Source organism: Molossus molossus, unplaced genomic scaffold, assembly GCF_014108415.1.
Source record: "Molossus molossus isolate mMolMol1 unplaced genomic scaffold, mMolMol1.p scaffold_m16_p_6, whole genome shotgun sequence".
In the NCBI taxonomy this organism is placed as follows: Eukaryota; Metazoa; Chordata; class Mammalia; order Chiroptera; family Molossidae; genus Molossus; species Molossus molossus.
The window spans coordinates 45110082-45121349 of record NW_023425399.1 but is presented as its reverse complement, the minus strand read 5'-3'; the positions used below and the strand labels follow the sequence as shown (position 1 = coordinate 45121349).

The window sequence follows — 11268 nt, the reverse complement described above, 5'->3', positions numbered from 1 at the left end:
GTCCCAGAGATACGGAAATGGGATACATACTGACAATCCCTTAAATAGGGGTGGTGGGGAAGAGATAAATCACAGAACTTATATGCATGTATGCATGAACAGTGGACATGGATAACAAAATGGGGTAAGGGCAGGGAGGGGGGGGGACCAGTGGGGGAAAAAGGAGAAACAGCCGTAACAAAAATTAATTAATTAAAAAAAAAAAAAAGAGTTCCCCCTGATATTTCCAGTGCCCACCCGGTATCATATGTAGTTATTACAATATTTTTTACTATATTTCCTTTGATTGTTTTGTAACTACCAATCTGTCCTTCCCGATCTCTTCACCTTTTTCACCCATACACCAACCCTACTCCCTTCTGTCAACCACCAATCTGTTCTCTGTATCTATGAGTCTGTTTTTATTTTGTTTTTTCATTGTTCTATAGATTCCCCATATAAGTGAAATTGTATGTGGTACTACCAAGTTTTGACAGTGTCACATATTCACTGTACACTGCCATTTACCTGTTTGTTTATCTAGTTATCCTGCCCCTCAACTACATTGTAATCTTCGGAGGTCAGGAGGATGCATATTTTTTATCGCTAAGGTTTGGACTCATGCTTAATACATAGTAGGTGCTCAATAAATGTTTGTCTATGATGACAGGTTTGTGACAGAAAAATGGAATTCCCTAAGACAAGTGCATCCTATTTTTGTTCAACCAATGTAGGACCATTTTGGCTATTTATTTCCTATTATTTAATGAAGTTTTATTGAGTGCTTCCAAAGGCCAAATACTGTGGTCAGTGGTGGACACAAAGCTGTGTAAATCCCCAGCTCTTCCTTCAAATTACAGTTTAGCTGAATGAAAAAAGACAGTTGTTTTGTCCCACTCTGATGGAAACCACGTGTTTTTAAATAGCCAGCTTAAGTACTTGCTAAAATACTGTCAAAATTTGGAGCAAAAAAGATCCAGAGGAAGTAGGATCTCTTGTAAAACATCTCCAGACCACTTTCCTTCTCAGTCTTACTCCCAAGGTACAGGTCCCTGACCTTGAAAGGCATAAGGGCCTGAGAGGCAGGTCTCTCGGGTTCTATTTCTGGTTCTACTACTGAATTGCTAATAGGACTTTGCACAACACAGTGAACATGCACTTCCTACAAAGCAAGAAGCAAGATCCCCTGGAGCCTTCCGAGCCAGGGACTGGCACACTCCAAGTGAGGTAGAGCCTCAGAACCAAGGATCTCTTCATCCAGAGCACAGGCATGCCCTTTTCTCCTGCCAAATTTATGCATTTTAATGTGAAACTGGAGCTCCGATTTTGGTATGGTCAAAGGGTCCCTGGCTCATTGGTGTGATTCCAGAAGCTAGAATTGAAAATCGTTTGCATTTTAAAAGCCCTGAAACTTTTGTTACTGATATGTTTCTGTGGTTCACGTTGCAGCAGAGGGAACTGCGGTGGGCACGCAGTATAAAGGCAATAGCAGCCCTGAGCCTCCCGAGGTTGACTGCGATAGGTTCCGTTCCAACACCTTCCAACTCTGAAAAGGCGGTCGCAGGGCCTCGTCTTCTGCATAACTACATTTCCCAAGAGAACTTGCGGCCTGCGGCAGGGTAGGAAGGGGGAACGTACTTAAGGCCGACCCATGACTCCCATCGTGCCAAAGTCACGCCAGTCTGACCGGAGGGCTCTATCGCGGTGCATCCCGGGACTTGTAGTACAGTGGCTACAAGGGGCCAGCTTCTTTGTGACTGGCGGCGCTGGCTCGGCGCTCTGTGGCTGCCCTGCAGGAGTCCGGACCACGCGCACGTGCGCTGCGCCTGAGGGGTGGCTGGCACCTCCTGCGGGGCGGGGCTGTCGGTCCCGCGTTGATACCGCCTTCCTGCCCCTCCCCTCTCGGTGCCCGGCCGCCCCCCTTCCTGGAGTCAATGCTGAAGAGGCTACCGCGGTGGCACGGGGGGAGGGAGGGGCGGTGAGTGGCCCACGCTACACGCGCCGGCTCGGACCCTACGCTGTGAGTCGCGTGGCTCAGCGCCTCCTGCACCACCGGCGGGGCCCGGGCTTTCCGCGGCGGGATGTTCTCCCGAAGGAGCCACGGGGATGTGAAGAAGTCCACCCAGAAGGTGCTGGACCCCAAGAAGGACGTGCTGACCCGTCTGAAGCACCTGCGGGCGCTGCTGGGTGAGGCGCACGCCGGACCTCTGGAGTTGGGGGCACTGCCCGGGCGCTGGCCGGGTGGGGTTCGGAGCTGGGATGCGGATGGCGTGGGGTGGGGGTGGCGGGGCGTGCCACCCAATCTCTGGGTCTTGGCGTTGTTCTCCGGAAAGCTGCAACCTGACCCTTGAGCACTCCGGTGTAAACTTACCCCAGATTCTCACCGGGTAACCTCGAGGCAGAGCACTACCGTGACTGTCCCTTCCCCGGCAAATACGGGACCCCAGTGGTCCTCGCCCACACATTGAACCGTCATCTCCCCTCCCGATTTAAAAAATTCTGAGGCCGGGATCCTAAGTAGACTGAGACCCCAAGTGGTCCTAGTATAGGCTTAATTGAACTGTGCTCTCTTTCGCTCCCCTTTCCCCTTTTAAATTTAATTTTTTCTTTTCAGTTTGAGTCCCCAAATAGACTAAGACTCCAGGTAGTCCCAGAATACATTTAACTATAACATCCCTTCTCATGCCCCCTATACCCCCATTTTAAAATGTTATCTTTATTTTGGGTATGGCTGCTTCAGTTTTTTTGTGTCCTTGGTGTGAAGGGGGGCTTCTCGTGTTTTCTTGGAGAGGGGGGTGACTTTCCTGGGTTCAAAGAGGCTGCTTCTCCTTTATTGCCAGGATGACAGCGATAGCTTTTTGCCTTCTTGTGTTTTTGTGTGACTGCTAGGTGGAAGTTCAGCAGAACCACCCAGGTGGGCCTGCAGTTGACCTGTGATGAAGCTCATTCCCGTGGGTGTGAAGTGTCCACAAGGCTTCCTGTCACCTGCTGCATGTGATATGTAGCTGGTTTGCTAGGCAGTTTTTTTTTTTTTTTTTACTTCCTTAGTCTTAACTTTTGTTTAGATTGAAGACCTTTGCTGTCTGTATTTGGGGGCTGAGAAAAGGATTCCTTATGTTTCTTCTAGATGCCATTTTTACTATTAAAATGAGCAAAAATCACCTGATTTAGGGCATGTAGTCTTTATATGTCTGTCTCTTGAGGAAATATAGAATGAAAGAATTCATATTATATGTGAGAATTTTACATAAAGATCTTGTTCATGAGATTGAAAGTTGCAACTTATTTTTATTTATACTCTGAAGTACCTCTAAAGGAATAAAACAAACACACCTGGTTTTGCCAAATGAAGTTCTTCACAGTCATGGGTTCCTTGAGCTTACACTGTTTTATTCATTTTGGAATACAATGTAAATTAGTTACTGTTAGAGAGATTAATTTCAAGACCTTTGAAAGTGAAATGTGGTGTTCTTGGTAAACTGAACTTTCTACTTCCTGTAGTAAAATACCAGGCACACACAGGTTGCATTGTGTGGAGTTTTTAGTAGTGACTGATTAACACCAACTGCAGTGACATTTTTGATAAGGAGAGTTGAACAGTATTTTAAAGCATTTGATACTTTGGGACTTTTTCTGTGGTAGAGAATTTGAACTTTTGTTATGTCCAAGTCTGCAGGGTTAAGTTGGCTATTTTGTAAAGGCAGAATCAGTTAAACCTAGATCAGTTTGATGTCTTAGAGGTACACAGTACATTGTTACCATTGTGAGAAAGTAGTTCGCTTATGTGTGTCTTATTTTGAGGAACTTACTTTTATCATTTTATTGAGCTCATTATGGCTTCAGTTGTGTAAATTGGTGAGAGGGTCTCTGATATTTATTTAGGTGTATTTTTGTTGTTGATCCATTTGTTTTGGGAATGGCCCAATTTATTTTATTACTGTAATCTTTATTCATAGACTAGATTTTTGTAAACGTATCTGAGGAGTTCTGGTTATAGTATTTAATGTAAACTTTTACTTACAACTGTGGTTTAAAGACTTTAAAGAAAAATAGTACATTAATGCACTAGCTCCTATCACATTACCTACTCTACTTGTTCACTACTTTAAGAAAGTCTATTTATTTAGAAAGAAAAGGTCTCTTGATCTGAAAAATGGGAATTAGCCAAGATCAAGAAAACTATTTGAAGGAAATGAATAGAAAGTATTATAATATTTTTATTTGTATATTTATATAATATTCTGTCTTTGCAAAAATTTTATCTTCAAGTGATAATAAAGATGTCATTTTTTATATACAGATATGATACTGCTGACCTGAATTTGCAGCACAGCTACATGACTTTGGCCTAGTTACTTAGCTTGTCTATGAACATCAGTTTCTACTCTGTAAAATGGGTACAGTAATGTCTGCCTTGTAAAGGTTATTGTGAGTGTGATGTCTAAACTATTTCAGCTTAGCATAGGCACTTGACAGTTTCTCTTCCATTACTTGTTTCCCATCATTAATAGGCTGGGAGGGCATTTTTATAGGTAGTTTGCCCCACCCTTTCTTATTTTGATAATTGTAATGGACTTGCTCTCTCTATAAAAATTAGTCTGACAAAACACAATTAGCTGTAAAAAGTAGAGGATTTCTTAGTATCATGGTAGTGAGTCCAATTAGAACTTGTTTAGCTACTTTGATCTGGCTGTATATTGTAAATTGGCCTGATTTATTTTACAGTGGGGGAAACTGAGGCACAGGCAGGCCTTATAAGGAACCAAGCCATGCACTAAATAGTATATACGTATTATGTTAATTAGAGGAAGAAGAAAGAGCTGCTAGGTCCCCTGACTTTCAGTTCTCCCTACACTGTCTCAATCATTGGGAAAGTAAATGAGTAAACTAAACAAAACGAAAACAAAAAACATACTGTGTATTGCTGTTTTGCTCCAGCAAAGGTCCCATGCTAATTAAAAGTTGAGTGCGTACTAAGTCCCAAAGCAGGGTACAGAGATGGCATTGTTATAGCAAGAAGAACAGGGGTAATAGTAAACAATAGTGCATTATATAATTAGTGACTTATATGGTAAACTCCATTATAGGATTTCAAGGAGGCAAAGAGACAGTTAAGGATGGCACAAAAATAGGGGCATCTTGAAGTTTTACTCATGTGAGGCCCTAAAGAATGGTTAAACTAGCTTCTGTCCAATGGAAACATAATGTGAGCAACATGTGTAACTTTAAATTTTCTAATAGCCACATTTAAAATGTAAAAAGAAACAAGTGAAGTTAATTTTAATAATATATTTTATTTAACCCCATATATCTAATATGTGTATTATCCACAGGTAATCAAAATCAAATATTAACTTTTTTTTTTTTTTTTTTTTGGAATGTGCCTCTAGCGGGAACCAAACCCTGGACTCTATAGTCCGCAGGCCCATGCTCCAACCGCTGAGCCAAACCAGCCAGTGCAAATATTCACTTTTTCACATTTTTTGGTACCAAGTCTTTGAAACCTAGTGTGTACTGTACACTTACAGCACATCTCAGTTTAGACTGGCTGCATTTCAAGTGTTCAGTAGTCATATTTAGCTAGTGGCTACAGACTGGACAAAGCAGGGTTAGAATTTGGGGGAGGGCAGTTTCAACTAAGGGAAGATGGAATACACATGGCAATAATGTGTGATTGTGAAAAACACTAGCCTGCAACTTTTCTTGTGTTCAATGGGGGAGTGGTGAGAGTAATGTTGGGCACAGAGGATAGGGTGCTAGAACCATGGCCTAGAGGGCATCCACAGTGTCAGGTACATGACTGGGGTGTTGTGTAGACCAGGAGTAGGGACAGGACAGTGCGTTGGACTGTGGGATTGTGGGGGAGGAGAGGAATAGGTGGTCTGACTTGGAGAATCTGAGGCAGGTTGGGGGCCAGATCAGAAAGGGTTTTGTTTGCCTGATTTAGAAGCTGAGATCTTATCTGGCAGGTGAGAGGGCCTGCTTAGAGAATTCTTAGCAGGTCATATGGTAAGTTTTGAGAACTTCCTCTTTGCCAACAGGAATAATGGATCGGGGCTGACGGGAGGGGTGGCACTGAACACAGGCAATGATGGAGCAGACAAATAATAAGGGCCTAAAATAACAAGTTCCATGAATGGTGGTGTGGGATGTTAAAAGATCAATGAAGCAGGAGTGATTCTCTAAGTAAAATAATGAAAGTGAAGTTTACAGAAGCTAGGCCAGGAGTGCTTAATCAGAAGGAAAAGAGATTTGGGATTAGAGGCCACAGTCAAGTGAAATCAAGTGACACCAGAGTTTGGACCAAATATTTGGAACTAGAGAGGAGAGAATAGTCTTTCACAATGTGCTTTATATACTGTATCTGTTAGTTTAAGTTCACTTACAATTTTAAATGTTGCCTTTTAAACATATTTAATATTAGCATTTCCATATGTTCTGTTTCATTTTTATTTATTTGTTTGTTTGTTTGTTTATTCCTATCCTCACCCGAGGACATTTTTGCATTTATCTTCAGATAGAGCGGGAGGGAGATAAGGAGGAAAAGAGAAAGAGAAACATCGATGTGAGAGAGACACATCAACTGGTTGCCACTCACAGGACCCCAACCTGGGCGGGGGACAAACTGCAACCGAGGTACGTGCCCTTAGCGGGAACTGAACCCAGGTCTCTCTGGTCCACGGGCTGATGCTCCAACTGCTGAGCCAAACCGGCCAGGCTGTTCCTCTAATTTTTATTAACTACAAACATTTGTTGAGACTATATACCATAATTCAGCTTACCATTTCTTGGATGGTTAAATTGTTTTCCTCCTCCCCCTCACACCTCTTCTTCCCTCTCTCTCTTTCTCCAATATAAATAATACTGCTGTAAACATCTTGGGAAGCAGCTTTTTCTATGTTTTACATTCTTCTCCTCGAATAGGTTAGAATGGGATTCTTATGATTGTAAAACCCATGTTGTGCTTCTGTTAGTTATCTGACTTAAAAGCATATTTGCATAGCAGAAAATATATTTACCCACCAGAATGAATGTTAACAGTTTTTGCATGTCTCCCCAAAATAATTGCTTTGAATTTTGCTGCTCTCTTCCTGTTGTTTTGCCATGTTCTTCTAGGGAGATGTGAAGATGTATTTGATTTGAATGTGGCAAAAGATAAAAAGACTCCTTCTATATTTTTTTGTGTTCATTGGTTTCTTTGTGCCCTTGGCAGGCCTAGCAGTTGGTAGAGTATTTGCATAGACTTTAGTGCCACATGGATATTTTTTACAACTAGAACAAAGCTGGGAGGTGTAATTTCTGGCTCTTCAGGCAGTCTGAGTATGGTCTCTCTCATTTGACCTTGTTTGAAGAAAAGTGATTTTGCCATAATGTTCCCTTTGATATTTTTTAAGATAAATTAGTAACATTTTATTTTATTTTCATCAGTTAGTAGCATTTTATATCTGTAAACCTCTGGAATGTAAAATAAACTTTGGACACATATGTGTAACACAAACACACCATTCCTGCTTCTAGGACTTGAGATTGTCTAGATTTCTGATGTGAGGAAGGTGAACATAGGGTAAAAGTTTGATTGAGCTCAGATGTGTTGTTTGAGATAACGAAAAGGTTGGCTTCCACCTTTTATTCTGGGAAGAGAGATAATTGGTAGGTTCAGAATATTTTAATGTAAACTTTTAAAATTTGTATTTTAATTTGTTTGTAAATGCTTTATGTGCATTGGGCATAAAAACTTTTACTAGATATTTAGTACTGACCTTTGGTCTCTAAACTGAGTACTATAAATAAAACTGTAGAGAATTGTTTATTTTTAAAAAGTTGACATTTAAAATAGCAAATTGATTCAATTTAAATTTTAAAATTATTTGTAAAAGAAGGAATATAAATTGTACAGTAAAATAAAAAATAATATATAAATGTAGTAAACAATATCTTTGGATTAAAAAAAATTTAGTTTCACAAACATTTTTGTATATATGTGTTTGTGTGTGTGTCTGCTTGGTAGGGCTGAGTCTTCAGAGATTAATAAGGTACAAGTCCAGGATTTACTGTTTGGTAGGAGAGACAGACAGACGTGTAAACAACTACATTTTCCACGAGGGTGTTAGTGCCTCAGTGAAGCAGGATGAAACTCTAGCGGTGGCTACAAGGTGCATCAGCGGCGAAAGGGCTTTTGGTGGGGCGTATGTCCTGAGGGGGGTCAGGTCTGAGGTGGGTTTGAAATAATGAATATGGGAGTTTTCCAGGTGGACAGGTTGGGGATGAGGAGACTGCAAAGAGGGGCTTGGGCAAAGGTAATGGTGTGGTCACCATGGACTTAAGTGTTCAGTGCTTTTATCCTGTTGTGTGGGTAGATGTTGGGAATCTGGTGAAGAGTTTTTAAGCAAAGGACAGAACCAAAACCCATGTCTTCCCTTGATGAGTGGTCTAGGAGTCCCAGTTTCTCTGAGATTTGAAACAGTAGATGCTGAAAGAACAAGGCTCCAATTCTTCTGGATTGCAAACCATGAAGATGTAGCCTGGGCTGCACGTGTTCAGCATTCTCCCCATGTGGCGAGCACCTGCCTCAAATTGAATTTACACTCAGAGGGAGGCAGAGCAGAGAGTTGGACCCTGTGTGAGCTGAGGGGTTCAGCTATCTGTATGCCATCTCCACCCCAGAAGTTTTCAGTTGCAGGAGCCAGTAACACCCTGTTTTTGCCTTAGCTGGCTTGAGTCGTATTTCTGGGTCTTGCAATAGAAAGAATACAGAATGATATGCCAGGAAGAGAATGGGAAATTCCGGATCAAAGATGGGTGAGTGTGTGTGTGTGTGTGTGCACGCACACGCACGTGCATGTAGATATGATTATTATATTTTTTAAGATGCGAGGACTTTGAGTTTATGTTTTGGTAAAGGAACTAATAAAAGAGCAAATGAATAAACAATAGAAAGAAAGGGGATAAAAATGGAGAAAGATGTGGTTTGCTGGAGATCAAGCTTGACAAGAGGGGCACCTCTTCCACTAAGGCCGTGTGGAGGAAGCAAGAATGGGGTACTGAATGACAGGGATGTGGAGGAAGCTCTCGTGTGATGGGTTCTGTTTTCTCTGTGAAGATAGGAAGTAAAGTGAACTGCTGAGCAGTTTTATCATAGGTATAGTGATAGGAACTGAATATGTCTTGGTCCCTCTTCTGTGCCATGTATCTCCTTAAAATAGAGGAAATATTGTAATATGTAAGACATTTTCTTATTCTTTTGGGGAGTGATCTCATAAATTTAATTTATGTATTGAATGCTTGGCCAGAGGAGGAAATATGTATTTGTGTGTGTGTGTGTGTGTGTATATATAAAATAAGGACAGTTTAAGTAGCGCAGATGTTGCCTGCCCTTCCACTTAGTGACCATGTGCCTGATAGTAGTATGGAGTGGGACAAGAGGATTTGCTGTGTCCTCATTGGCCCTCTTTTCTTCATGCCTTTCACTGTGGGAGCATCTCTGCTGCTGGGTGTGGCTCTAGTATTTAAGGGTAATTTTGATTTTCTCAGTTTTTGCCTTAAATGCAACTTAGCCCATATGAGAAATAACTTTATTGACTGTATTGATTTCTGGTATTAAATGATTTAATGGTTTTTATGGAATGGTTTCTCATCTTCTCATTTCATCAAATCTCTGCCAGTTCATAAAGGATTTGCCTTCTATCATTGGAGAGCTTTGTTTCTGAGTTAGTTCTGAATTTTCATTTCAGGGTTTTAACTTTTATTTTTAGGAAAGAGATGTTTCATAGTAATTTTTATATCTTCTGTATTGCTTTAGAAACTGAAACCACATCTGTATGATATTGAATGCTATTGTAGTTTTTAACATTAAATATGTATTTAATTTTGTTATTACAATTATGATTTAGTTAAAAAAAACCTTTTGAAAAATATAAGGACCCCACTGATACTGTCTTGTGTTTCATTTTAAGTGATGGCACATACTCATTGAGCCTCAACCATGCTTTCAAGGACACATCAGGTACTAGTGACATTGCTTATGTCCAACTGTGGGAGCCATGAGAATGCGCCACTCAGATCTCCTGCTGTGGGGAGCATGATTGACTGATGGCTCCAGCTGCTGCCCTTGGATTCACCACCACATTTTAGCCAAACCTGAGCTTCTTTTGGGCTACTCCCAGCCAGTTACTGAGCAAGCAGTACTAATGTGGCCCATTCCTGTGAGACCTCCGAAGGGTGGCTCTGGCTTGAGGACTCACCATTGGCCTGACCAAGACCTCAGAGATGTGTTGAAGTCTGAGACTTCCTCTTTCCTTCTTCCTCTCTGTCACAAGGGTCAGAAATGCATTGTGGTCTGAAGCCTCTCCCTGCCTTCTCAGGTCGTCTTCTTTATCCTTCACAGACAGTCCCCCCAATAAATCTCTTGTATGTCTAATTCTTTCTTGGGGTATACTTCTTGGAGAACTCAGACTAATACACACTCCCTTTCCCCAGAAGGTGTTGCCCTTCTTGCTATCTAAAATTCATCCAGGAGACAACACAAGCACACTGCATCTTCCACATAAGCTTTCTTTGTCCTTCTGCCCTGAAAGGATCTTTCCTCAGAATCTCGTAGCCTTCTGTACCTCTCATTTGGCATTTATAGCCTTTGGCTTTGAAGTCTTCTTATTTATGTTTGGCCTTATCTCCCCCACTAGACGATAAGTACCTTGCGAACATGAACAACTTCTTGTTCATCTTGATTCCTCTTGGTAACATACTTCTTTATTTGTAATAATAATTATAAGTAGCATTTAATCAGCACTTTCCAACTCCCAGGCACTGATAGAAATATTTTTATATTTATTAACTCATTTAATCCTCCCAAGTGGGATGGTTATATCATTATCCCCATTTTACAGATGAGACAGAAAGGTTAAGAACCTTGTCCAAGGTTATGCATGCAGTTTGTGACAGTCAGGATTTAACTCGGTCAGCTTGTTCCTTATTCATTAATAGTCATTTTTTATCCAACACCAACCATGGTATTGTATTGTATATAGCATTGGGGATACCAGAACTTGCAATCCAACTCTGGAATAAATATTTAAAAAACCCAAAAATATGATTTCCAAATAGATGAATGTAAGTTTGTGGGTATGTAGCAGCCACTTGTGTGGATGATTTGAAAACCTAAAGCTCTCCTGCCCTAAAGATTGTTTTCACCAGCCAAAAGTTTCTATCATTAAAGAAGTGATTTTCAACTGGAGTGCCGTGGCACATTAGTGTGTGCTGTCAGAAGTTTTAAAACATGCAGTACCTATTTAG

At 41.1% G+C, this 11268-nt stretch overlaps 1 protein-coding gene across 15 annotated transcripts in view; it reads left to right on the top strand.

The window, feature by feature from the left end:
- The first annotated feature begins 1980 nt into the window (after window positions 1-1980).
- Window positions 1981-11268, top strand: part of RALGAPA2 (Ral GTPase activating protein catalytic subunit alpha 2) — a 412816-nt gene continuing 403528 nt past the window's right edge. For 12 of the 15 annotated variants that reach the window (XR_004957055.1, XM_036244703.1, XM_036244712.1 and 9 more), the window contains exon 1: window positions 1982-2166. Coding sequence is in view for 14 of the 15 variants with exons in the window: in XM_036244703.1 (XP_036100596.1) it covers window positions 2061-2166 (106 nt within the window). In the remaining variant the exon portion in view is untranslated. Of the gene's footprint in view, window positions 2167-11268 lie in introns of all 15 variants that reach the window. The other 3 variants (XM_036244711.1, XM_036244697.1, XM_036244700.1) reach the window with 1 other exon arrangement.